Source organism: Oryctolagus cuniculus, chromosome 19, assembly GCF_964237555.1.
Source record: "Oryctolagus cuniculus chromosome 19, mOryCun1.1, whole genome shotgun sequence".
Taxonomy (NCBI): Eukaryota; Metazoa; Chordata; class Mammalia; order Lagomorpha; family Leporidae; genus Oryctolagus; species Oryctolagus cuniculus.
This window is the reverse complement of record NC_091450.1, coordinates 11,818,334-11,845,928: the sequence shown is the minus strand read 5'-3', so window position 1 is coordinate 11,845,928 and position 27,595 is coordinate 11,818,334. Positions and strand designations below refer to the sequence as shown.

Sequence of the window (27,595 nt, the reverse complement as noted above, 5' to 3'; positions counted from 1 at the left end):
CCTCTACTAGTTCTGCTTCCCCAACCACTGGCTGAATGGTGAAGACTCCATGACCCAGGAGAGGTGAAGCCTGCAAAGGGAAGGAGCCGAGCCTCTGAGTGAACAGGACTCCACGTGAGCTGAAAGTCCACTTTTCCATACAGAAACCTGGAGACTTGGGGGCGTGCTTGTTACAACAGCTAGTGCTCCTAATATGAGGGTAAACAAAGAAACTAGAGATGCTGGAATGGACCAGGGCCACCACACACTCCTCCCAAACACACCTGTGTCCACGTCCCAGCCTTCCTGTAAGAGAACAGACTCTAGGGCATCTTCAAGCAGAGAGGTTTATCCCACCTCCCAAGGAGAGCAACATGACTCCAGGGTCAGCCTGCACCCAGTGCAGGGCAGGGCAAACGAGTGTTTGTAGAAGGTGTCCAGACAAATGGACCTGGGACGGTCTCAGTGTGTTTGTTATAAGGCCAAGTGTGGGGTTGATGCAGCTGGAGAATTAACAGAACTAATCAGGCTTGGAGGTCTTAGAGGGCTTAGTAGGACCTTCTCAGATCAATTCATTTATCCTCAGTACCTGACCTGTGAAAGGAGCTCAACAGGTGCTTACTGGATGGATGGATGGTTAGATGGATGGATGGATGATGGATGGATGACTGGATGGATTGATCGATGAGGGATGGATGGTTGGATGGATGAATGGGTGGATGGATGGATGGATGGATGGGTGGATGGGTGGATGAATGGAAGGATGGATGGGTGGATGGGTGGTTGGATGGATGGATAGATGGATGGATGGATGATGGATGGATGGTTGGATGGGTGGATGGAAGGAAGGAAGGAAGGAAGGATGGATGGATGATGGATGGATGGATGGATGATGGATGGATGGATGAACAAATAGGTGGATAGGTGGGTTAATGGACAGTTGGATGTTTGTATGGATAGATGGATGCTGGGTGGGTGGATGGATGGATAGGTGGGTGGAGGAGCAGATACAGGAGTGGACAGATGAATGGATGAATGGATAGATGGGTACATGGATGAGTGAATTGAAAAGCTCTGGGTGTTCCCATGCCTTGTTTTTCCAGGTGTAAGACACTATTTTCTGTACTGAAAATATAATTATGAACAAAGTAATTACAGTCACTTGTTTGCATTACCACCATGAAGCCCCCCTACAACCCTAGCAGGTAGATGCTGTTTTTATATTACAGATAAGTAAACTGAGGTTCAACAAGATTTAAATCATTTTTTTGAATCACACAGCTGAAGAGTGGAGAAGATGGGATTTGAACCCAAGCAGTCTGGTGTCAGAGTCCTATTGCCTCAGCCCTTGGGACACATTTTAACTGGATGCTTTCACACACAGCCATGCACACACAGGTTCAGATGTCCAGTTCTCTTGGCACCGGGCATATCTGGGCCCATGCGTCTGCAGTGCAACAGCTGGCTGCAGCTATGCAGCAGGTGATCCTCCAGACGGGGGCAGGAACACTCCCAGTGAGCTCCAACATTTACTGAGCACCCACGCATACAGCCCTGATTAAATCCTAGACCCACACACCGCTTTCCCCATCCAGGCTTTCGACCTGTGTCCTAGAGATGTTTCACTGGTGTGCCTTGGAAGCAGCCCCTTGGATCTTCAACTGTGTGTCCAATTAATGAGGAGCAGGAACCCAGAATGCAGGGAGAGGTTCATGAAAACCATGGGATATTTGCAGAGCCAGGGCCAATCCTGCCTTGGGTCTTGGCAGGGCCTGTAGTTGGGGGTCCCCTGGCACTCTCCTGGAAAGCGGGTAGCAAATAGTAACCAGAAGCAGGGATGGACCAGGCAGGACTGACCTCAGTACGTCTACCAGGCACTTGCTGTAACAGATGTTCAGAACATAAATGAAGCTACCAATGTTCATGAACTTGGGATGGGGAAAGTTTGCTTAAATGGGACAGACAAAGCACCAATTATAAAGAAAAGCGTGGATATATTTAGCAGTTTTAAAATTAAGAATTTCTTTGGGCCCTTACCTTAGACCATATGCAAAAAAATTAACCCAAAATGGATCAAAGACCAAAATGTAAAAGCTAAAACACAGAAGAAAACAAAGGAGGAAAGCTTCACAGAGTTGGATTTGGCATTGATTTCCTGGATATGAAACTAAAAGCACAGGCAGCAAAAGAAAAAGAGATAAATGGGACGACATCAAAATTAAAACAAGCATCAAAGAACACTTAAGAGAATGAAAAGGAAACCCAGAGAATGGGAGAAAATATTTGAAAATCAGATCTCTGATGAGAGGTTACTATCTAGAATGCATAAAGAACTCCTCTTATAACTCAACAACAGAAAACAAAAAACAAAAACAAAAACAACAACAACCAAGAACAAACAAACAAAACAACAGTGGGGCCAGTGATGTTGTAGAGGGTAAAGCTGCCACCTGCAGTGCCAGCATCCTGTATGGGTGCTGGCTCAAGCCCCAGCTGTTCCATTTCCAATCCAGCTCTCTGCTGTGGCCTGGGGAAGCAGTGGAAGATGGCCCAAGTTCTTGGGCCCCTGCACCCGCGAGGGAGACCTGAAGGGGGCTCCTGGCTCCTGGCTTTGGATTGGCCCAGCTCCGGCCGTTGTGGCCAATTGAGGAGTGAACCAGCAGATGCAAGATCTCTCTCTCTCTCTCTCTCTCTCTGCCTCTCCTTCTCTCTCTGTGTGTAACTCTTTCAAATAAATAAACAAACCTTTAAAAAAGTAAACTCTGATTCAAAAATGGGCGAAGGACTTGAATAGACATTTCTCCAAAGGAGTTATACAGCAGGCCTGTAAATATATGAAAAACTACTCAGCATCACTAATCACCAGGGAACTGCAAATCAAAACCACAGTGGGATACTATCTCACTCCCATCAGGATGGCCATTAACAACTAATTTATCAATCTATAGCAGTTGTTGGCCAGTAAGTGGAGAAACCGGAACCCCTGTGCGATGCCATTGGGAGTGAGGTTGTGTGGCCACTGTGGAAAGCAACATGGTGGTTCCTCAAACAATCAAACATAGGATTTACTCTATGATCCAGCAATTCCACTCCTGGATTTGCACCCCCAAAAATCTGAAAGCGAGGACTGAAACAGATAGCACACAACTGGTGATCACAGCAGCATTAGTCACAAGAGCCCATAGATGGGAAAAAAATCCCAAAATGCTCTCAACAGATCAAAGGACAACCAAAATATGATCCAGACACACAATGGAATATTACTCAGCCTGGAAAAGGAATGGAATGCTGACACCTTCAGCAGCACGATGAAGACATTATGCAAAAGACAAACACTAGACATAAAGGCCAAAGATAGGGATGACGCTATTTCCACGAGACAGCAACAGCAATCAGATCCATAGAGACACGAAGGAGAATGGTGGCTGCCAGGGTTGAGGCAAGGAGAAAACAGAGAGTGATCATTTCATGAACAGAGCTTCAACTTAAGAAGACAGAAAGCTCCACATTAGGGGCCGGTGCTATGGCATAGTGAGTTAAGCCTCTGCCTGTGGCACCGGCATTCCATATGGGCACAGGTTCAAGTCCCAGCTGCTCCACTTCCAATCCAGCTCTCTGCTATGGCCTGGGAAAGCAGTATAAGATGGCCCAAGTGCTTGGGCCCCTGCACCCATGTGAGAGACCTGGAAGAAGCTCCTGGCTCCTGGCTTCGGATCAGTACAGCTCTGGCCATTGCTGCCATCTGGGGAGTGAAGCAACAGATGGAAGACCTTTCTTTCTCTGTCTCTCTCCCTCTCTGTTACTCTCAAATAAATAATCTGGAAGGGAGGGAGGGAGGGAGGGAGGGAGGGAGGGAGGGAGGAAGGAAAAGTTCTACAGATGATGGTAACGGTGGCCATGCAGAATGTGAGTGGATTTCATGCCATGGAACAGGACACATGAGAATGGCTAAAATGGTAAATGTCCTATTAGGTCTATTTCACTAAAATGAAATAACACAGACCTTCCAGTCATCAAAAGACATTAGAGAGAAGTCTCGAGATATCTCTGCAATTCATAAAAGCAACAGAGGAGTACAGTAGTAAAGACTCCCAGAGATCAATCAGAGAAAGGTGGTCTCGTGGAAACATGAGCCCTTCCAGCCAGAGAAGCTCCCAAAAGCCATAAACATCTAAAAAGCCCCAGCCTCATCCATGATCAGAGAAATGCAGGCTGAAAGCCAGGAGACATCACTTTTCAATGTTCAGATGGGAAAAATGTATAAATCTGATAATGCCAAGGACAGAAGGATACGTTTTCTTTAAAAAATTATTTTTATTTATTTTGAAGAGAGGGACAGATCTTACATCTGCTGGTTCGCTCTCCAAATGGCTGCAAAGGCTGAGGCTGGACCAGAACTAATCCAGGAGCCTTGAACTCCATCCGGGTTTCCCACATGGGTGCAGGAACCCAAGCATTTGGGCCATCCTCCACTGCCTTCCCAGGCGCATTAGCAGGGAGCTGGATCAGAAGTGGAGCAGCCAGGACTTGAATCTGCACTCCAATATGGGATGAGGGTGTCGTAAGCAGCAGCTTAACTGGCTGCACCTCAGTGCCAGCCCCGAGAGATGGAGATTTCCACAGCCCACTTGCGGGGGAGTACACCTATAGCTCACTTTAGTAAATGGCATGGCTTCACTTGGAGAGGTCCAAGACAGAAAAAGGAAAGTGGGTCACTCCCCGCCCCTGTGTAAACACCAGACCAAGCTGGGGCACACAGCAGCATCACCCAGAAAGCCTGCTCCACACAAATCCCCAGGCTGCAGTGTCCAGCTCAGGAGGTCCCTGGTGGGGCCCGGGGATCTGCATTTCCAACACCTCTCCCAAGTGATGCTTACAGGGACGACACTGGCACCAGCAGACTTATTCCTAATAAAAACAGAAAATGACTCAATTACCCACTGAGTGCAGTGACCCATCAGAAGGTGGTGCTCTCCTACCATGGAATATTGCACAGCAATGAAAATGAGCGACCCAAGGGCAACAGGCTGTAGGGTCAGATGCATGAAAGTGCACATATCACCCTGAGGTACAATGTTCAGAAACGGCCAATATGGAGGGCTTAGGTTGGCGGGCTTGGTGATAAAACTATGAAGCAGGGTCAGCTAACTTTTTCTGCAAAGAGCCAGGGGAGTAAACATTGTGTGTTGTGTAGACCAGATGGTTTCCATGGTAATGGCAGGACTCTCCCATTGCAGCACAGACATGGCCAGCCCGGTGCCTAAAGGAACCGGTGTGTCTGTGTTCCAATAAAACTTTATTGACAAAAGAGGCAATGGGTCATAGTTGGCTGAGCCCTGGCGATGATGATTTCTCTTCCAGGGGAGAGTTGAATAATAGCCAGCGAGGAGCTCCCGGAGAATTCTGGGAGATCAGCAACGACCTATTTCCTGACCTCAGCCACCACAGTTTTATTTACAGAAATTCTGTAAGTTGTATATATATATTTTATGTATTTTTTTCTGAATTGCGCTGTACATCTCAGTTTGAAAGGCTTTTTTAAAATAAATAACGAAGGCCGGCGCTGCGGCTCACTAGGCTAATCCTCCGCTTTGCGGCGCCGGCACACCAGGTTCTAGTCCCGGTTGGGGCGCCGGATTCTGTCCCAGTTGCCCCTCTTCCAGGCCAGCTCTCTGCTGTGGCCCGGGAGTGCAGTGGAGGATGGCCCAAGTGCTTGGGCCCTGCACCCCATGGGAGACCAGGAGAAGCACCTGGCTCCTGCCTTCGGATCGGCGTGGTGCACCGGCCGCAGCGCACCAGCCGCGGAGGCCATTGGAGGGTGAACCAATGGCAAAGGAAGACCTTTCTCTCTGTCTCTTTCTCTCACTTTCCACTCTGCCAGTCAAAAAATAAAAATAAATAAATAAATAACGAGTAGATCAGCAAAATGTGCTCTACCCATACCATAGGATATCTGGTGATAAAAGATAACACAGGACTGAGAGCACGAAAATTAACGCAGGAGCTGGCACAGTGGGGCAGCGGGTTACGCAGCCTCCTGCAACACCCGCAGCCCATACAGGCACCAGTTCCTGAGTCCTAGCTGCTCCACTTCCAATCCAGCTCCCTGCACCTGGGAAAGCAGTGGAAGACGGCCCTTAGTGCTTGGGTCCCTGCATCCACATTGGAGATCTGGATGGACTTTCAGGCTCTTGGCTCTGGCCGCTGCAGCCATCTGGGGAGTGAACCAGTGAATGGAAGACACCCCCCCTTTCTGTGTGTGTGTGTGTGTGTGTGTGTGTGTGTGTGTTTGTCCCTCTCTCTCTCTGTAACTCTGCCTTTCAAAAAAAATAAATGAATCTTAAAAAAAAAAAAAAAACCCTCCCAGAAAGAAGCCAGATGCCAGCCTTTCATCCCATGCAATTCTTTAACGTGCTCAGAACAAGTGCATCAACGGGGGCAGAAAGCAGTCGCTCAGGGGCTGCCCAGGTTTGTGGGGGCAGTGGTTGGATGCCATGGGCTTTGCTTTCCTGGACGATGCAAATATTCCAAAATGCAGAGTGGCAATGGTTGCGTGACTCTCCGGGCTGTGCCCCTGACTGAGGGAAGCTGCCTGGGAAGAGGATCTCGGAGCCACACCACGCAGTGATGCTGCACTCGACAACGGGCCGCCCCCACGGCAGTGGGCCTGAGGCCACCACGGGGCTGACCACCTCCCCTCACCAGCGGACACTGCAAATGTCCCTGTGACGTTACCCGCGTGTTTGTGGTGACGCTGCTGTAAACAGATCTCCTGCCCTACCAGTTGTGTAGATCCACAGCATTGCGTAGTCTGTATTCATCACATTATTAATTTTTTTTCCTTTTCATTTGAAAGGCAGAGAGAGAGACAGAGATCTTCCATCTGCTGGTTCACTCCCCAAAATCTCAAAATAGCTGGTGGGGTGGCTGGAGGCAGGGGGAGCCAGGGACCCCAATCTGGGTCTCCCACGCCAGTGGCCAGGACACCTGCTGCCTCCCAGGGTGCAGGTCAGCAGGCAGCTGGGGTGGAGAGTGGAGCCAGGGCTCCGATACAGGATGCAGGCCTCCCAGGCAGGGTCTTCACCGCTGCACCTGCCCTAGGCTCGACCTTTCACCTTTATTTTAGGGTGTATTCCTTCTACTGATGGAAAAAAAGAAGGTTGGCACGGAGTGACTGTGTCACTTTCTCCAGTGCTGCATTTATAATCTTGGGTTCTGTCCATTATGGTCCCGGAAGCCACAGGTCCCAGCCTGAAGTGAGTGACACAGCAGCCTATAAGGTCCAGGTGTGGACAGGTGCATTTGAAGATGCTGTCACAATGGCTCATTTATAAAACATGACCCCATCGGGGCTGGTACTGTGGCATGGCGGGCTAAAGCCCTGGCCAAAAGTTCTGGCATCCCATATGGGCTCTGGTTCGAGTCCCAGTTGCTCCACTTCTGATCCAGCTCTCTGCTATGGCCTGGGAAAGCAGTAAAAGATGGCCCAAGTCCTTGGGCCCCTGCACCCACATGGGAGACCTGGAAGAAGCTCCTGGCTTCAGATCAGCAAAGCTCTGTCCTTTGTGGCCAACAAGGGAATGAACCAGCAGATAGAAGATCTCTCTTTCTGTCTCTACCTCTCTCTGTAACTCTGTCTTTCAAATAAATAAAATAAATCTTTTAAAAAAAATACATGAAATACAATCCCATCGCTAAGCAAACCATGAGTGGATATTTCAATAATGCTCTTACAAAAAAAAAAAAAAAGGCTTTATTTGAAACGAATGAATAAATGGGTGACCTCTGCCCTCCTCCCTCAACCCCCAACAGAGATGGGCCCACGACAGGTGAGCGTGGAGACACCAACCAGACGGAAAGCAACCTTGGAGACGCCAGTGTGCTTCCTGCTGCCCTGGGAGCTGCAGCCTCCACACGGGGCCCCTTCTCTGCCTGGGCTGACTTCACCCACGTTTGTCTCAGCTCTGTCTCCAAGGAATCCCACAAGGTCAATGTCCTTAGCCCCACTGTCATCAAGAGGATGAGCAGGGGCTGGTGTGGTGGCACAGCCGGTTAAGCTTCTGCTTGGGATCCCAGCATCCCAGAGCAGAGCACCGGTTCCAGTCCCGGCTGCTCCACTTCCCATCCAGCTCCCTGCTAATGTGCCTGGGGAAGCAGTAGAAGATGGCCCAAGTGCTTGGGCCCCTGCATCCATGTGGGAGACCCGGAAGAAGCTCCTGGCTCCTGGCTTCAGCCTGGCCTAGCTCTGGGTGTTGCAACCATTTGAGGAGTGACCCAGTGGATGGAAGACCTCTCTCTCTCTCCATCTCTCCTGCTCTCTCTGTAACTCTGCCTTTCAAATAAATAAAATAAATTTTTACAAAAAACAAACTAGAAAATACTCAGGCAAAATGGTATGTGTCCTGGGCTCTTCCTTGTCAATGCTCCCTGTCAATTCTACAGGAAACCACCTGCAAGCATTTTCATCCTATTAGGGGTTGTAAGTCATCTGGAGACGTTAAAGTATACAGACGGGTGTTACCCACAAATCCTGTGCCAGTATAAGGGACTGAGCGTCCCTGGATCTGGTATCCAAGGCGGCTCCTGGAACCCCCCCCCCCCCAGATACTCGGGGACACCTGATGTCACTTTGTTCAAAAGGAACACGACCAAATAGGAGCACACACTCCCCGCACCCCCAAGGCACTGTGGTTTAGCAAGTGCAGCCTTGGAGGATGAACACTGTCTTCTTTCCGCACTGGCTGCCTCTCCTGGCACCCATGTACAGTTGCACAGGATGGGCACTGTGCACACCCATGCCATTCACAAGAGACCACAGGGGGGATTGGGACCCACCCCTCTCCCAACCCAGTACGGTCATTTCTCCCACCAAAGCTTGATAAGATGCTAGAGTCACGCAGAAATTTAAGCGCCCGCTGTTTACACTTAGCAGAGCCTTCTCAGCGCAGAGAAACTGTTTCCAATTATGAAACATGAAAGGCGGCCACCGTTCGGGGTTAATACGACGGTGCTCCGTGAGAGAGCGAGCAGGCGAGACTGCCCAGCCGCCTAATTACTTGGAAAGATAATCTTGAATAATTGGAATTAGAGCAACTAAAGCAATTATTAGATGTTGTGATCTCTGCCAGCAATCGTCCACCAGGCTTGGGGATTTAATCACCTTTAATAAGAGCGCATAATTAGAGGAATCCAGGGTTTCAGAGATGAGAGTGGCAGATGAGCACTTCAGAACCTGGGAGGTGGGGAGAGAGGAAGGGGCCGGGAGCCGGCCGGCGGGGCGCTGATTAAAAGACCCCAGGAGGCTGGAGGCTGAGCCCACCCTGATGTGAACCTGCTGTGTGATCTGCGGCAGGCACCTAACCTCTCTGGGCTGTTCATCCGGTGGCGTCGAGGGCTCTCTGGGCTCGCCTCCTCTGTGGGGCCGTTCCTTCTCCCAGTAGTGACTCCTCCCTCAAGGCCCACCCCACACCACCTCCACGCAGCCTTCCCAGACCGCCATCTTACCCTGCAAAGCCTGCTGTCCCCCTCCCTCAGGGACCAGTCCAGGAGCAGGGCTGGGGGTGGGGGGTGGTTCTCAGCCCCTGGCACACAGCCTGGCACGGAGAGAGGCTGACAAACTGGCCAGAGACGAGGTGGAGGCAGGTGGCAGTAGCCCACACCTGACAGAGCTGCCAGCCATCCTATTTCCAAGAATCAGTGACCTCTGCAGTGAGTCTATGGAGATGGTCCCACAGTGAGTTCCCGTCGGAAGATTCCAGAACAATAGAGATGGCCCAGGACCATTGAGAGGGCTGCTGACTCGCCCTCCCTCCCCAGGACAGAGGGCTGGAAGCATCATCTCAGCGTCACCTGGAGTGGCAGGCAGGTGCAGCGAGTGCCTGGGCTGGTCTCTGCCTCTCACTGACCACAAGTGTTTGTTTTCTAGGTATGGGAAGAACCAATTTTGCCGGACTCAGGCTGGCCACAGCCATTTCCCTGGTGGCCTGGTAGCAGGGAGCAGGAAAAACAGTCTGGGGCGAGGGGAGCTTAGCAGAGACGAGACTTTTGGCTTGGCTGGTGAAGGCAGATGGAGCGATCCCCAGGGAGCTCAGGGTTCACACACAGGGTCAAGGATATGCCGGCCTCCACCCCCAGGGGATGCTCCCAGCAGCAGCCAGCAGCCAGCAGCCGATGGGTTCCCAGCGGGGCAGTGCCCGGGGCAGCAGGAGCAGGGGGGCTCTCCAAGCCCTTCCCTGCTCCACGGGATCTCATCTATGCACACTTTAGTTCTATGACATAAATCAATACGATGCACTAAATGAATTAAGTGAGCAGCAGAATTGTAAATCGATTTTGGGTGGAGGAGGCCCAGAGAGGTTGAGGGAAGCAGCAGAGGCGAGGACAGAAAGCGAAGTGAGGAACCGACTCCCGCAGCGCTCGGGGAGCCGACAGCGGAGCCTACCCCAGCGCCTCAGCAACGAGATGCTGAGACGCTCAGCAAACGAAGCCTCTGAGCTTTGGAGATCGTGGTCACACCAAGTCCCGGCCAGCTGGGAAGCGGGCGGAGGGGTCAAGGGCATCAAAAAGTAAAAACAAAAACAAACAAACAAAAAAACCAGTTCAGGGCCCCCCTGGGTCACCTACACACCACGCCGGAGGGCCTGGGTTTGAGTCTTGGCTCTGCCCCCGATTCCAGCTTCTTGCTAATGCCCACCTTGGAAGGCAGTAGGTGATGGTTCAGGCACTTGGGTGCCTGCCAGCCACAATGGGAGACCAGGATTGAGTTCCTGGCTCTGGCTTCAGCCTGTGAAACTTGGGGGAGTGAATCAGTGGATGGAAGTCTCCCCCCACCTCCAGATAAATAAAATTACATAAAAGAAAAATCTAAAAACACAGCTCAGTCTAGATGGGTTAGAGGAGACCAATACTTTAGGAGTTGGAGCCAGGCTTCTATTTTTTTTTTTTTTGAAGATTGATTTATTTATTTGAAAGTCAGAGTTACACAGAGAGTGAAGGAGAAACAGAGGCAAGGGGTCATCTATCCGCTGATTCACTCCCCAACTGAACGCAATGGCTGGAGCTGCACCAATCCAAAGCCAGGAGCCAGGAGCGTCTTCCAGGTCTCCCACGTGGGTGCAGGGGCCCAAGGACTTGGGCTATCTTCTACTGCTTTCCCAGGCCATAGCAGAGAGCTGGATCATAAGTGGAGCAGCCAGGACTGGAACTGGCGCCTATATGGGATGCCAGCATTGCAGGCGGTGACTTTACCTGATATGCCACAGCGCCGGCCCCGGAGCCAGGTTTCTAAGCCCAAATGGGACACCCAGTATCTCTAACAGAAGCCCCTGTGCATTCTGCTCTTTCTTTATTCAATCAACAAACCATTACTAAATCCTGGCTCTGTGCAACCCCACTCGGGGCCCCGGGGACTGCAGGGAAGGGCAAGACACAGGGTCTGTCCACAGGAGGGTCCACCCTGGTGGGGGAGATGCCCTCAATGCAGCATCACAAGTGCACCTGGCACTGCAGGTGGGCACCACTGGGGCTCCAGGGATGGCTGTTCAGAAGGGGGGGCAAGTCTAAGGTGGGTTTTGAAGGATGAATAGAAGTTCACAAGGCAAACAAGAGGTGGTGGATGCCAGTCAGACTGAGACCAGCACAGGGCAAGGTCCTGAGGCATGAGAAGCAGTGGGACATCTTGGGGGAGCAGAGGCAGGCCTGGAGCATGGCAGTCAGGAGGTGTAGGAGGGGCTGGGGATGGCAGACCAGAGCCCTAAGGAAGGAACGTTAAGTGGTACAGACTAGAGGCCAGCTGAGGAAGCGCCCCCATAACCAGGGATAGGAGGAATGGAATGAAGCCGTGGCAGTGAGAATGGAGAGCAGGTGCAGAAGACACAGAGGGGAGGTAGCCATCAACAACTGGATCCGGCCAGGGAGGAGTTGAGGGTGACTTTCTGGTCCCTGGCTTGGGAGACAGTGCGTGCTGGCGAGGGCAGGACACTGGATGCAGAAGGAAGAAGTTGGGGCAGGCTTTGCAGCCCGGCGGGGTAAGCCACCACCTGCTACTCCAGTATCCTGTATCACAGCGGAGGTTCGATTCCCGGCTGCTCTGCTTCCAATCCAGCTCCCTGCTAATTCACCTGGGAAAGCAGCAGAAGATGATCTATATGGGAGACTTGGATGAAGCTCCTGGCTCCTGGCTATGGCCTGGCCCAGCCTGGGCTGTTGAGGCTGTTTGGGGAGTGAACTGGCCGATGGAAGATCTCTCTCTCTCCCTCTGTCTTTCAAATACACGAATAATTCCTGCCATGGACAAGCTGGGAGTGCAGCAGCTGGGGGCATCCGGGAGGAAGCATCCAGCAGGCAGCAGGGGGTGGAGTCAGAGGCCAGGGGAGACACCTGGGCCTCGGAAGTCCAGAGCAGCTGACAGTAGGTTGAAGCAAAGGCTTCTGCTCTCTTCCGACACCACCAACCATCACAGTAGCGAATCAGAAAGGCCCAAGTCCCAGGGCACAGGGGACCGAGAGGAGGTGACAACAGACGGAAGTTCGCCGCGGCATTTTAACCGCGGGGAAGTTCCTGGAGAGGTGGCCGATGGCTCAGTAGGTGGGAGAAAGCCTGGAGGATGAGGGGACAAGGACACCTCCAAAAGTGCCTGGAGTGGCCAGTGTGGTGGCGCAGTGGCTAAGTTACCATTTGGGACACCTGCATCCCACATCAGAGCGCTGGTTCCAGTCTCACAGCCCCATTGGTGCAAGGGGAAAATCCCAGTAAAGGCAAGCGGGGCTGGGTTGACCAGATGGACTCTTTGGGTGAGCAGGAAGCCCAGAGCCAGTATCCCCCCTTAACTAGAACTTCCAAATCGCAGTCAGCGCTGCCCCCCTTCAATACGGACATCAGGTAACTGAGGAAGACGTAGAATAGAAAAGATCAAGTTCAAAATGAAAACAGGACAAGGAACTTTGAGGAAACACAGACATGAAAGCATCCAGAGGAAAACAAACAAAATAATTCACATCCTCAGAGAAACAGAAGATATTGTGTCCATAAAACCAAGGCTATAAAAAGGAACATTCCGATAACGAGACAAAGTTCTTAAAATTAAAAATGTAACTGCAGAAATCTTAAAAATAGAATAGCTGAAAGTTGAGTAAATATCACAGGACTAAATAAAAAGGCAAATAATGATGAAAACAGAAAAGCTTAAGAAATAAGGACAGAACATAGGATGTCTTTTTCAGATTTATTTATTTATTTGACAGTTAGAGAGGAAGGGAGAGACAGATACAGAGACAGACAGACAGAGAGATCTTCCATCCTCAGATGGTCGCAATGGCCAGCACTGGGCCAGGCTGATGCCAGGAGCCAGGAGCCTCCTCCAGGTCTCCCACTCAGGCGCAGGAGCCCAAACACGTGGGCCACCTTCCGCTGCCTTTCCCAGGCTGTCAGCAGGGAGCTGAAATAGAGCCCTCAGGACTCAGGACACAAACTGGCACCCATGAGGGATGTAGGCACTACTGCAGGACACCGGCCCCAGAAGATAAGATGTTGAAAGTTGGGACCAGTGCTGTGGCATAGCAGGTAAACCCACCGCCTGCAGTGCCGGCACCCCATATGGGCGCTGGTTCAAGTCCTGGTTGCTCCACTTCCCATCCAGCTATCAGCTATGGCCTGGGAAAGCAGCAGAAGATGGCCCAAGTGCTAGGGCCCCTGCACCCACTTGGGAGACCCAGAGGAAGCTCCTGGCTCCTGGCTTCAGATCGGCACAGCTCCAGCCGGTGCGGCCAACTGGGAAGTGAACCAGCAGAGGGAAGATCTCTCTCTTTCTCTCTGCCTCCCCTTCTCTCTCTGTGTAACTCTGACTTTCAAATAAATAAATCTCAGTGTGCATCGGCAGGTAGCCAGACTGGAGACGGAAGCCTGGAGGTGAACCCAGACTCACCAACACGGGTATGGGGTCCCAACAGCAGCTGACCGACCAGGTCGAATGCTGCCCCCTTTTTAGACTTTCAAAACCACGTGCTTATACCTCTTTGAGGTTTTTTTTTTTTTTTTTTTGACAGGCAGAGTGGACAGTGAGAGAGAGAGACAGAGAGAAAGGTCTTCCTTTGCCGTTGGTTCACCCTCCAATGGCCGCCGCGGCTGGCGCGCTGCGGCCGGCGCACCGCGCTGATCCGATGGCAGGAGCCAGGAGCCAGGTGCTTTTCCTGGTCTCCCATGGGGTGCAGGGCCCAAGCACCTGGGCCATCCTCCACTGCACTCCCTGGCCACAGCAGAGGGCTGGCCTGGAAGAGGGGCAACCGGGACAGAATCCGGCGCCCCGACCGGGACTAGAACCCGGTGTGCCGGCGCCGCTAGGCGGAGGATTAGCCTAGTGAGCCGCGGCGCCGGCCTCTCTTTGAGTTTTTAAAACATGAAGGCACCTTGTTTAAAGGTCCCAGAGGCAGAGGTGGTGGTTGTCAGCTCAGTGTGGCTCGGGCACCCACAAAGTCAGGTGCGTCCTTGGAGAGAGGTTAGGACAGGAGTGGGAAGAATGCCTGGAGACCCCCACGGGTTCCACCACCCCAAGCAGGGAGGGTGGAAATACACACAGCTAAGAGGGAAGAAGCTTCGGGAAGGTGCACCTGGCACCAGGTAAACACTGAACACATTCTCCTGGTCAGGGCTGTCCCTGATAGCTCATGGACGCCTCCAGACAAGGACAGAAAAGCAGCAGCCGGATGGGGCAGCCAGATGAGAGCCACGGGACGCTGCATGCATTCACCATGGGAGCCCATCCACCTGCTAGGATCAGCCCCACGCTGACGCCTGGGAATGAGACTTTTCTCTGCGTCCAGCAGCCTGGGACTTATCTTGACTTGGGGATGTGGGGTGGAGGTGGGGGGTACAGACCCCTTCCCAGGCTTGCGTGGACCCGAGGTGGGGGGTTGCATTACTGGCATAGCCAACACTGCAGATGAGAGACAGTCTCTGCCTTTCCAGCATGGTGGGTTTTCCTGGCTCACTGGCAGCCCGCCCACTGTGGCTAGGAGATGGTGTGTGCAGGTGCTCGGGGAGCATGTGCCCTGTGGAAAGGCGCCCGTGAATGTGGCCAGCACAGAGAGGGCATGCCCTGGGCGCTCCGTGAACAACTGGAGGACGATGACCTCATCCAGGAGCCGATGAGCAGGGGAGACCTCCACAAGCCAACTGATGAGTCACACACACATGCGTGGGTGCACACACACACACACACACACACACCCTGATGCAGCTGGGCCAGTTCCAGCCCAGCCCAGACTGCCCAGCAGGTATGGAAGATGAAACACACGGCTCAGCCAACTTTCTTTCCTTTTTCTTTTCTTCTTTTCTTTTCTTTTTTTTTTTTTTTGTTTACAGGCAGAGTGGACAGTGAGAGAAAGAGAGACAGAGAGAAAGGTCTTCCTTTACCATTGGTTCACCCTCCAATGGCTGCTGTGGCCGGCGCACGGCACTGATCTGAAGCCAGGAGCCAGGTGCTTCTCCTGGTCTCCCATGGGGTGCAGGGCCCAAGCACTTGGGCCATCCTCCACTGCATTCCCGGGCCACAGCAGAGAGCTGGACTGGAAGAGGAGCGACCGGGACAGAATCCGGCACCCCAACCGGGACTAGAACCCGGGGTGCTGGCGCTGCTAGGCGGAGGATTAGCCTATTGAGCCGCGGCGCCGGCCCTCAGACGACTTTCATGCCTGCTCCAGCCCAGACTCATGCCCATGCCAGCAGGGTGGCTGGTGGTGGACTTGGCTGTGTGGTTTGCTTTGGCCAAGGGGACATGAGCGGCTAGGATGCTAGCAAAGGATGGAACCGAGCAAAGTCACCCTCCCCGTGGCTATTACCCTCGACCTGGCCCCAGATCTGGGCTTGGGAGCCTAGAAGAGCACATGCAAAAGCCCTGGGGCACGCCCCAGGAGTGGCAGGGAGCAACGGCAGGAGGCGAGATCCCGGATATGGGGCCCGGCCAGGCAGGGCTTGTAGGCCACGGTGCACACGTGTTTACCCTGAGGGAGATGGGAGTGCTTCAGAGGCCCCAGGAAGGCCAAGGGGGCATCGCCCAGTCTCGGGAGGCCTCGCTCCTGACCACGTCCATCCAACACTCCACAGGAAGTGCAGCGTCCAAGTGTGAGGAAGGGACGAATCCGTGCACGTGTCCCCAAGAGGTACCTCCATGCTCCTGTGTGCACACAAGTGTCCACGCCCACCCTCACACCGGCATGCACACATGCACACACAATTCCAGGGGCCGCTGCTCAGGGACACACACACACACACACACACACACACAGGCCCTGCTTCTTGGGAGCCAGACGGAGATCAGATTCCCCAGGCCTGGTGGATTATGGGATGTGTGTACCCGAAGGCCACAGCACAACACACGGACATGCAGCATGGGCTCAGGGGCCTGCCCTAAAGCCCGGCTCAGCTCTGTGCGTGAGGCTTATGTGACAATCTCGCTCAGCCTCCTTCCCCCTCTGTCCAGTGGCGCTGAGAATAGTGGCCCCATCGTCAGACAGGGTGGGCCAGCTGCTCACTTCCTATAGCTTAGGTGCCTGGCGCAGCCAGGAGTGATAATACGGGAGTGTCTCCCAGTGCCCCAGTGGCTGAACCACTCGGGGGGCGGAGAGCCCAGCGGGGTCCCCGTCACCCCACCCTCAGCCTCCCAAAGGCTACTGGGCTGGAGCTCGCCAAAGAGGAAGCGGCACCTGCGAGACAGACCCGTCACCAGCCCTGGCCACCCCTCTGCCTTTGCCAACTGCCTGGGGGCTCAGTCTCGCCAGCAGGGGGCGCCATGCGCCCAGGACTTACAGTCCCCTGAACCAAGCAGGTCCACATTCTCTGTTGAGATGATTGATAGGCTGGCTTTCTGCCTCCGTTTCCCCGCCTCCGACTCCCAGGACCAGAGCCCTCTCGGAGTCTCCAGCACACATGTGAAGGCCTCTGCTCACCTGTTCGCCCTCAGAAACCTTTCCCCAGAGTGGCCTGGAGCAGGCAGGTGGGGAGCTGCCCGCACACCCCACATCCCTGGGCCGGGTCACCCTTCAGACCCACCCTCTTGCTCTTCCCTAAGAACAAAACCTGACATAGCTGGGCCCGGCGCTCCTGGGATTAAGCTCCTACATCCCACCTCCCTGTAGCTAAGTCCTGCCCAAGGAATGCCTGCAGGTGCACTCTGGGGCAACTCCGGAGAACCTCAGAGTTGACGGATGTGCAGCCTTTGCCCATCATCTCTACCCTGCTTCCGTTCCACTGCCTGGAATGCCGATGTGATAGTTGGCGCTCCAGCCACCACCTTAGACCACGGAGACAAAAGCCATGGGTAATGGGGAGCGGCAGAGGACCTCACCGGGCAGAGCCAGCCTGAACTGCCTACCTCCAAACTTTCATAAGAGAGATTAGTTCTTCCAGGTCACTTACTTGCAGGTAAGCCTGACCCTGGCCGCTGTCCCTGCTCCTGAGCACGGCAATGGACTCTGTCTCAGCCGCCGAGCCCGCACACCAGTGAAATCCCTGGGGGTGGCAACCTTCAGTCAGACGGGCCCTCCGCACAGCTGACTTCCGGCCACCCCGAGCCAGACTTCCGCTCTCCCATCAGCCCTGGCGCTTGCTCGCAGTCCCAGCATGCACCGGGCGGGCGGGCTCGCCTCCGGCCGCCTCTTCTGCTCGGCCGGAACTTCACTGCAGTGGGGCCGGCGGCGCCCAGCGCCCAGGGGAGGCGCCGGGCCGAGAAGTTTCTGGAAGGGGCCACAACTCACCTTTCTCTGACGCTGGAGCCAGGTCAATGAAGCTGCGACATTTCTCACCTTTGGAAAGAGAAGAGGGGTTTTTCAGGCTAGAGGACGCATGCGCGCTGCCAGCTCTACCTGCTTCCCGCCCCTGTCCCCTGGGACCTGGGCCCGCAAGCATCGCTGCCCCAGCCCCAGGGGGCTTCTTACTCCCCGCTCCACCCCAGCGTCCCAGCAGTGCCAGCCGCCCACCTCCCTGCCCCCACCCCAGCTGCCCAGCTCCGCGCCCCCACCCTCACCCCCGCCGCCCAGCCCCGCAGCCCTGCCTGCTCCGCAGCAGCCGGGTCCCCCGTACAGCGCCCTCATCCCGGGCCAGGCTCCGCCCACTGCTCGCCCCAGGCCTCTGCTGTGTTCTCTCCATCCCTCTCCTTGCTGTGGCCAGAGGGGTGTTTCTTCTTCTTCTTCTTCTTTTTTTTTTAAGATTTTATTTATTTTGAGAGGTAGAGTTACAGACAGTGAAAGGGAGAGACATAGAGAGCGAGCTCTTCCATCCACTGGTTTACTCCCCAAATGGCCGCAACTGCCGGAGATTGGGCTGATCCGAAGCCAGGAGCCAGGAGCTCCTTCCAGGTTTCCTGCATGGGTGCAGGAGCCCAAGGACTTGGACCATCTTCTACAGCTTTCCCAGGCCACAGCAGAGAGCTGGATGGGAAGTGCAGCAGCCGGGACTCGAACCAACGCCCATATGGGATGCTGGCGCCACAGGCGGGGGATTAACCTACTGCACCATAGCGCCGGCCCCGGATATTTTCTTTTTTCAAATTTTTAAAAATATTTTATTTATTTGAGCGAGATAGAGGTCTTCCATCTGCCGGTTCACTCCCCAAATGCCTGCAATGGCCAGGCTGAAGCCAGGAGCCAGGAGCTTCCTCCCAGTCTCCCACATGGGTGCAGGGGCCCAAGGGCTTGAGCCATCACCACTGCCTCCCACTGAACCCTCACCATGGACGTCTCTGAGCACAGAGCTGGGGTCAGGAGCAGGGCTTGAATCCAGACCCTCTCTGCGGGATGCGAATGTTTTAACCAGCATCTGACCGCTAGGCCAATGCCCACCCCTCTCAATGTTAATATTAAGCAGTGTTTTTCCTAATCTCACAGTCCACTCGACACAGTACTTCTTGGGAGCAGAGCAAGGACTCACACTCAGGCCCTCGATATGCGATGTGGGTGTCCATGTGGCATCTTAACTGCTAGACCAATGGGCACTTTCAGAACACACAGCTCTGATTGCATGAAAGGCACTCAGGCATGCCCACCTGGCACAAGCATACGCCAGCTTCAGACCCCAAAGGAGAGAAGTCCAGAGCCCAATGTGAGGACTCAGTGCTGGCCACACCCCTTATCACGTCCCCTCCTCACTCAGCTGCCTGCACTGCCCACGCCCCAGCTCACCACAGGGCCTTTGCACATGCTGCCCCTCCCTCCTGGAACACACTTCCACTCTCACAACTCACACAGCACCTTGGCCGTCTCCCATGGGGCACTCAGATGCTGTCACGCACCTGTCTGGGGTGCAAGTTAGCATAGCAAGGTTACAGCCTTCTGGGACAGCTGTCCATGGACAGTTGAGAGCGGCAGGGGCACTGGGAGAAAGAGGAGAGGTGGGGGAAGGAGGTGGCACTAGATGGGGCAGGCTCCAGGTGCTTTATGTTAGACGTTCTTTCATGTTACACTGTCAGAAGTCGGAGGGGGTGGAATTTAATAGCCAAGTGGGGTCTGCAGCCACAGCCTCAGTAGCACCACAGTGGGCCTCGGACTCTGCTGCCTTCATTAAATGAAGCTGAAACTTAGATTCCGCGGCCACGTTGGTGTGGAGTAGATGGAGCAGTAAGCGTTTCCTTCCCCTGGAAGTGCTGTTCATCCCCCAGCCTTCTGCTTCCATATCCTTCCTCGCAGAGAGACGGGGAGCCCTGAACCCCAACCGTGTGCCACGGCCCCGCACCCTTCTCACCGCCCTGTGGCTCCCAGCCACCACCTGTGCTGCTCCTCCTCCCTCTGCCCCCAGCCACACAGTGGCCAGAGGATCCTGTCGCAGCCTAAGAGCACTCAGGCCCACTGTCTGCTCACAACCCTCCTGGATGCCCAACCCACCCAGAGTCAGAGCCTGAGTCCTCTGTGGCCTGTCCCCTGTCCCCCCTGTGGCCTGTCCCCTCCATGGCCTGTCCCCTGTCCTCTTCTTGGCCTGTCCCCTGTCCCCTCTGTGGCCTGTCCTCCTGTCCCTCCATGGCCTGTCCCCTCTCCCCTCTGGCATGTCCCCTGTCCCCTCCATGGCCTGTCCCCTGTCCCCTCTATGTCCCCGGTCCCCTCTGTGGCCTGTCCTCCTATCCCCTTCGTGGCCTGTCCCCTCTCCCCTCCATGGCCTGTCCTGTCCTCTCCGTGGTCTGTCCCCTGTCCCCTCTGTGGCCTGTCCTCCCATCCCCTCCATATCCCCCGTCCCCTGCTGTTTTGCTGTTTGCCCCCCCCCACTCCTCCAAGCTGGCCTCCTGGCTGCACTCTGGGCAAGCTGAGAATGCCCCTGCCCCAGGCCCTTTGCATGTGCAACTTCTGCTTGGAGTATTCAGACAGCTGGATGGTTTACCTCTCCCCTCTCCCCATCATGTTCCTCAAACATTAGCTTTGCCTAACCCAGGATCACAAAGTGTTGTTTTAAGCTTTATGTGTTTATTTCAAAGGTAGAGTGACAATGCTGAGAGAGACAGATTTCCAACCAGTGGTTCACTCTCCAAATGGAGTGAACAGCCAGGGCTGGGTCAGGCCAAAGCCAGGAGCCAGGAACTCCATCCTGGTTTTCCAAGCACATGGGCCGTCTTCCATTGCTTTCCCAGGCACATCAGCAGAGGGCTGGGTATGAAAGCAGAACAACCAAGACTCAACATGGCACGCATGTGGGATGCCAGCACCACAGGCAATAACTGACCCGCTGCAGCACAGTGCTGGCTCTATGGCATTAGTGCTTCTATTTAGGTCCACTGTGTATTCTGAGTTGAGCTTCATGTAGGGCGCACAAAAGGGCTCCCAGACAACTCTGCATATGGGTCTCCTGCCATCCCGGCACCGTGTGTTAGAAGACTACTCTCTCTCCACTGGATCATCTCACTACCCTTGTCGAAAGTGAACTGCCAATGTGAGGGTTGATTCTGTCCTCTCAGCTCTGTCCCACTAACCTGCACATCTGCCCAATGCCATGACTACACCGTCTTAACTGCCATGCCTGTGTAGTGAGTTTGAAATTGGGAGGTGTGAGTGCTCCAGCTTTGACTCTCATTTTTAATGTCGTTTTGGCCGTGCTGGGGCTCTAGTGTCGCCATATGAGTTTTAGGATCGACTTGTGCATATCTGCAGAGACATGCAGGCTGGGACCTTGAGATCAGTCTGGAGACCACTGCCATCTTCAGAACATTCCATCCACTACTCCATGAACATGGTATGCCTTTCAATTCACTTAGATCTCTTTTAATTTCTTTCAGTGACATATTACAGCTTGAAGGTTCTAAGTTCTGCGCTTATTTTGTGAAATTTACTCCTAAGTACTTTACTATTTTTTGATGCTATTAGGAATAGAATTGTTTCCTCAATTTTTCAAAAGCTAGTATAGGGGCTGGCACTGTGATGTAGCAGGTAAAACCCCAGTCTGCAGTGCCACCATCCCATATGGGCACTGGTTCGAGTCCCGGCTGCTCCACTTCCAATCCAGCTCTCTGCAATGGTCTGGGATAGCAGTAGAAGATGGCCCAAGTGCTTGGGCCCCTGTACCCACATGGGAAACCTGGAAGAAGCTCCTGGCTCTGGCTTCGGATCAGCACAGCTCCAGCCATTGTGGTGAATTGGGGAGTGAACCAGCAGATGGAAGACCTGTGTGTGTGTGTGTGTGTGTGTGTAACTCTGACTCTCAAGTAAATAAATAAATCTGTTTTTTAAAAAAAGCTAGTGTAGAGAAGTATGATTAATTTTTTGTTATTGATCCTGTGCCGTGCAATCATGTTGAACACACTGATTCACGTAATATTTTTAATGCATTCTTTAGACTTGCAGTCTTCAAGATCCTGTCAAACAAAGATCATTTTACTTTTTCCTTTCCAATCTCAATTTCCTTTATTTCTTCTTCTTGCCTAATTGCTCTGGCTCAAAGCTCCAGTACAGTGCCAAACACCCTTGTCTTGTTCCTGATCTTAGAGGAAAAGCATTCACTGTTGCTCTGGTAAGTTTGCTGTTAACTACTTCTTTTCATATATGCCCCCTGCCAAGCTGAAAAGCTCGCATCTGTTCCTGCTTGGTGGTGTGGTTTTACTGTGAAACAGTATTTCCCTTCTCATTAATCCCACAGCAACCTGCAAGGTACCTCTGAGAATCCCCATTTTAGAGACAAGCAAACTGAGGCTCTGAACTTTCCTTGACTTGCCCATGACCATGCCACCAGTACAGGGGGCAGGGCTCCTCCTGGGCCCATGGACAGCAGAGTTGGTGCCTCCAAACCCTCCCAGCTCTCTGCACTTTGCTCTGTTGCAACCTCCTCCTGCAGCCAGCTCTGCCCACTGAGTGCAGTGCCCCATAGGAAACCCTCTGGGAACACAGCTCTCCCTAAACACTTGGGAGATGCACGGGAAGCCACCTAAATGGCTCTCACATGTCCATCTCCGCTGGACACAGATGGCCAAACAGCCCACGCCACCCATGCAGGGCAAAGCTGAGGCTTGAGGACAAATCATAGAGATGACCAGAGGAAGATGGGAGACTTCAATGGTTAAAAGCCTGGTGGGAAATCCAAGCACTGGAGAGAGCTTTTCCCTCCACCTCCTCACTCTGCATGCTCGAGCTTAGCTAAGCAACCCTTACAGCAGTCCCACCATGTGTAGATATCATCAAGCTGCTGTTTTTAATTAAAGGACTGATCTGGGGTATAAAACTGAAGACAAGTGCATTCATCTCCATCCGCACAGTTCAGATGGAGGAGGCTGACACTGACCTCAGAGCTGTGGCACGCCGCCACCTGATGGCAGCGTGTGTCCCAGGAACCTCAGGAAGATCCTGAAGTCAGCCAGCGAGGAGTGCTCAGCCCTGGGGAGCCCGGCACCCCCCTCCCACCCACCCACAACTCCAGTTGAATTTGTCTGAATGGGATCTAAACATCAGTAGAATTTAAAGTTTTTTAAAATTTATTTTCATGTTTTATTTGAAAGGCAGAGAGAAACAGATATTCAAACCACTGGCTTACTCCCTAAAGGCCCCCAACAGCTAGGACTGGGCCAGGCCAAAGCCAGGAGCCTGGAACCCACTCTGAGTCTCCCACGTGGCTGGCAGGGACCCAACTATTAAAGCCGTCACCAGCTGTCTCTCCAGGTACACCCAGCAGGAAGCTGGAGAACAGAGGTGAGACCCGAACCTGGGCACTCAGCCATGGCATGTGGGTGTCCCACGTGGAGTCAACCTCCATGCCAAATGCCAGCCCCTTAGAAGGGTTTTCAAAGCTTCCCAGGTTATGCTAATATGCACGCTCCACTCTGACTTACAGACAAATGGATTTTCAACATCAGCCAAACAAAAGTGAGCCCCTCCAGCGTGGCTCCTGCTGTTGCACCAGACACCTTCAAGCAACAGTGTACCTGGGCAGGATGGCATGGTAGTCAGGTTCCGGTGCTGGCTCTGCACCTCCTGCCACCTGCGTGCACCCCCAGGGGACCTGTGCCCTGACTTCTGTGTTTGTGAAATGGGCAAAGAGCTCAGACACGGTGCCTGGCACAGAGCGGGTGATCAGGAGACGCTGGCTCCATCATCATCATCATCATCATCATCATCATCATCATCATCACCATGCCCCACCCGCGCAGGTCCACCACCCTCCCAGGACACTGCAGAAGCCCCAGGAAGGACACACGGGCTCCATCACACACTAGCACAGGTGGTGGTGTCATGCACTGGTGCAGAGCCAGGAGTCCAGAGGCTCTTGTTTCTGCTTGTGTTTGCTTGTTGAGTGTCTGGGTCCTCTGCAGAATGTGCCACGGGCTTCTCCTGGGATTTGAGCTCCACTTCCAGGGAACTGTGTGTGGGCTGTGTGGGCTGTGTGGGCTGTGGGCCGTGGGCTGTGGGCTGGACCACACTCAGGGCCAGGCTGAGGTCAGGCAGAGTTCTATATCTATCTATCTATCTATCTATCTATCTATCTATCTATCTATCTATCTATCCATCCATCCATCCATCATCTATCATTTTCATCATCATCTATAATCTGTAATCTATCATCTATAATCTATCCTTTCTTATCTACCATCTATCATCTACCTATCTTATCTATCATCTATCTGTAATCTGTCAGTCATCTCTCAATCTGTCATCTATCTGCAGTCTCTCTAGCATCCCTATATCAGCTGTCATCTTTCTATGTCTGTCGGTCACCCTCTGTGTCTAAGAGAAAGGGAGCACTGACACCACCCAGGTCAGAGGTGGTGGCTCCGAGGGCAGCCTCTGGGCAGCCACATTGAGCCTCCCCCTGCCCTGTGGCAGAGCACTGGAGACACAGAGATGACCTTGAACATGGCCATCTCTGGACCCTGCCCTCCACCCCCAGCCCCCTCTCTGATTCTTGTCCCTTCAGGGTCAGGTTAATTCCCTGCCTTTCCCATCCCCACGCCTCAGACCCGGCTACTCCCTTAGCCTCAAAACCTCCTCTCCCTCCATTTCTCCCCACCTGAACCCTCCCCAGCCTTCAAGATCCAGCCCAAATGCCCATTGGTGCCCTAGCCACTGACCTGCCAATTCACCTAGGAGATGGCATCCCCCCGTGTTGTTAGGAAACTGGCACAGTTTTATCTCTGGCACGATCTATACCCTGATTTACATCCTAGGCCCTAGCCCCTGCCGCCATTGCTGGAAGCCAGATGGCCACATGGCCCAACCACCGTTGTCAAGCTCCACCCCCATCCTAATGGGATTCGCTGCTTCTGCTTCCCTGCCCGCCCTCGAGCAAAGTTTTAAAAGGACCTGTCCCTGAACAGGTGGTTCTTGGCTCTTCTCTCCTGCTCTCTTGGCTCCTCTCTCTTGGCTCTTCTCCTCTTGTCTCTCTTCTCCTCTCTGTCTCTCTCTCTTATACTCTCTTTCTCTCTCTTATCCTTCTTCGTCCCTCCCCTCCAGCCTGCTGGGTTTTTCCCAATAAACCCTTTCCCTTACTCTGGTGTTTGGTGTGCTTTGTGACAATTAACACATGTGAATTCCCAGGGGGTTTTATCACAGCATCTCTCGTCACATCGACACCTCCCATGCCAGGCACACGGTGATGCCCATGGGGCTGTGAGTAGCACATCTCATGCCAGCAGGTGCAGGCTCAATGTCATTCCATTGCCTTCCAATCCACAATTGGAGACCCCAAGGACAGTGCAGGCCAACTACATACCAAGCACCTGGCATCGCGACCGTAACCGTGTGAGGTCAGCATTCCCACCCCCTACCGTCCAGAGCAGGCACCTGAGGCGCCCGAGGCACAGCCACCTTGCCCAAGGTTATGGCAGTCAGGATCCAGCCTCGAGGCGTGTCCTTCCAAATCCTTCCCTTTTGCTGGGGGCTCACGTGACCAGAAGTGCAGCAGAGGCCTGGGGCCACTCCCCAGCCAGAGCACATGGGCTCAAAAGACCTCTCTGACATATGTCTGTGATGGGACACTTCTGTCTCTGTCTGACCTCAGCAGAGAGACGGCTCCGACAGCCTTGGGTCCCCAGCCCCAGACCCTGTAACTGTCAACTCACAGCCGGTGGCGTCTGCATGGGGTTATTTTGAAACAAATCCCAGAAGTTGGATGTGAAATGTCCTTTTGAAGGGCAGGCAAACAAGATGAGAGGCAGGACATTTTTTTTTTCTTGATCTGCTGGCGTCATCACCTTAGTGGGCTGTCACAGCGGCGAGGGAACGAAATACACACTCCAACCTTGACCACTACCTTGTCCGCCCCTCCCCCTTACTGACCCCTCTGACTCCCCTCCCCCCCGACCCCCGTTTTGGGTGGGGGGAGCTTGGAAACCACCCTGGAGGCAGCGGCTGGAGCTTGTCACAGGCACATGGAGAGCCAGGGGCCCTCAGCAGGCACATGGAGACTGGCACAGACCCTTGGCAGAAATGAGACTTCCAGGAACCCACCGGCAGACGCCACAGTGGAGCCGCCTTTCTGGCTCCACACCCAGGCCTGATTCCAGGAATTTCACCCAAGGTCTCCCTCCACCAGGCTGGGTCAAACTGAAAAAGACGCTCCGTATGCACGGCAGCCAGGGGAGGCATCAGGCGCCCGGGGGGGCGGCAGGCTGGGCAGGGTATGCCCGCCCTCATTCAAGGCCTGAGCTCTGCTCTCCCGTAGGCCTGAGTTCAGATCCCAGCTCTGCCGCCCGCTAGCTGGGGACTGTGAGTAACGAATGGTTTGCCGCTCTTGAGGCTGGCTTCTCCTCTGCCAGGAAAGGCCGCTCACTCTGGCCTCCTGGGGCTGCCTTGGGAACTAAATGAGGAAATGGATATGAAGCAAGATGTCACCAGTTAGCATTTAAATCAGACAACATGGGCAGGCGCTTGGTGTGGCGGTTAACGCTCCACTTGGGACACCCTCATTCCATAGTAGCATGCGCTGGAGCCCTGGCTCTGCTTCCAGTCCCAGCTTCCTGCTAACGCGCACCTGGGAGGTGGCAGTGATGGCTCAAGTGCTGGGGCCCCTGCCACCCCTGTGGGAGAACAGGAGGGGTGTCCTGGCTCCTGGCTTTGGCATGGCCCAACCCTGGCTGTGAGGGGCATCTGGGGAGTGAAGCAGCAAACACAAGATCTCTCTCTCTCTCTCTCTGCCTTTCCAATAACTGAAAATCAATAAGCAAAAATGTTGAAATTTTTAAAAATTTTTAAAAATTCCGACATCCATTTGACAGATGGACCCTCAGCCCCCAGGGCAGTCGACATATTCCCGGGGCTCCCTCCTTGAGTGGGGGTGCATGCAGACTAACAGAGGGTGGGGCTCAGAAGCCACAGGGTGTGAGTTCAAGTCCACCCGCACCTTCTCCCAGCCACGTGCCTGCTGTGAGCGGCTGCACCTCACTGAACCTTTGCTCCACCCACCAAGTGGAAATCACGGAAGTCACTGCAGGACAGATACCCACCCTCACCCGTGGGAGACAACAGGTGCACCGCCGATGCCCAGAACTTCGGAGAAGACCCAACCCTCCATAGACTGTGCTTGCCCACCCGACACGGACCTATGGCAAAGTACCCTGTGTGAACTTGGCACAGAGATGGACAGTAATAACCAAGAACACAACAGGACAGTCCTAGCACTGACGTGAGTGTGGTCTCTGTCTCGCGCCTGATACTGCAACAGGTAGCGCCATCACCGAGATGGCTGCAGAGTGACAAAAGGGCAGGCAGCGTACCCAGCATGGACACATGGCACTGAGGGAGGGCTCACGTCCTGGGAAGGAAGGAAGGAAGGAAGGAAGGAAGGAAGGAAGGAAGGAAGGAAGGAAGGAAGGAGGGAGGGAGGGAGGGAGGGAGGGAGACAGTGTGAAATGTCATCACGCTCCTCAGAGCTGCTTACAATTTAAAAAGCACACATTGTGGAATTTTCTGGAATTTTCCATTGAGCATTTCCCTACTGCCTTTTGCCACAGGTACCTGAAACCACCAGAAGCAACTGCCTGGGTAAAAGGGGACCCCGGTGCCTGCTGTCCAGCCTGGCACAAAGAACGAAGATGGGAGGGAGTGTGTGAGAGTGTCTGCCCCACCCCAAGGGCTGTCTTTTCCCTCTCCCTGCATCCTGAGTTAGAGACGCGGCTCCCTCCTGCCCGGGAGAGCCCCGGGGTCTTCCCAGAGCAGGAGCTGCCACT

The 27,595-nt window shown here is 53.8% G+C and overlaps 1 protein-coding gene across 3 annotated transcripts in view; it reads right to left on the bottom strand.

The window, feature by feature from the left end:
• GSG1L (GSG1 like) overlaps positions 1–27,595 on the bottom strand; it is a 184,171-nt gene that overhangs the window by 91,045 nt on the left and 65,531 nt on the right. For 2 of the 3 annotated variants that reach the window (XM_051847559.2, XM_051847558.2), the window contains exon 2: positions 17,727–17,774. In XM_051847559.2, the coding sequence (XP_051703519.2) occupies positions 17,727–17,774 (48 nt within the window). Of the gene's footprint in view, positions 1–17,388; positions 17,612–17,726; positions 17,775–27,595 lie in introns of those variants that run through there. The other variant, XM_051847561.2, reaches the window with a different exon arrangement.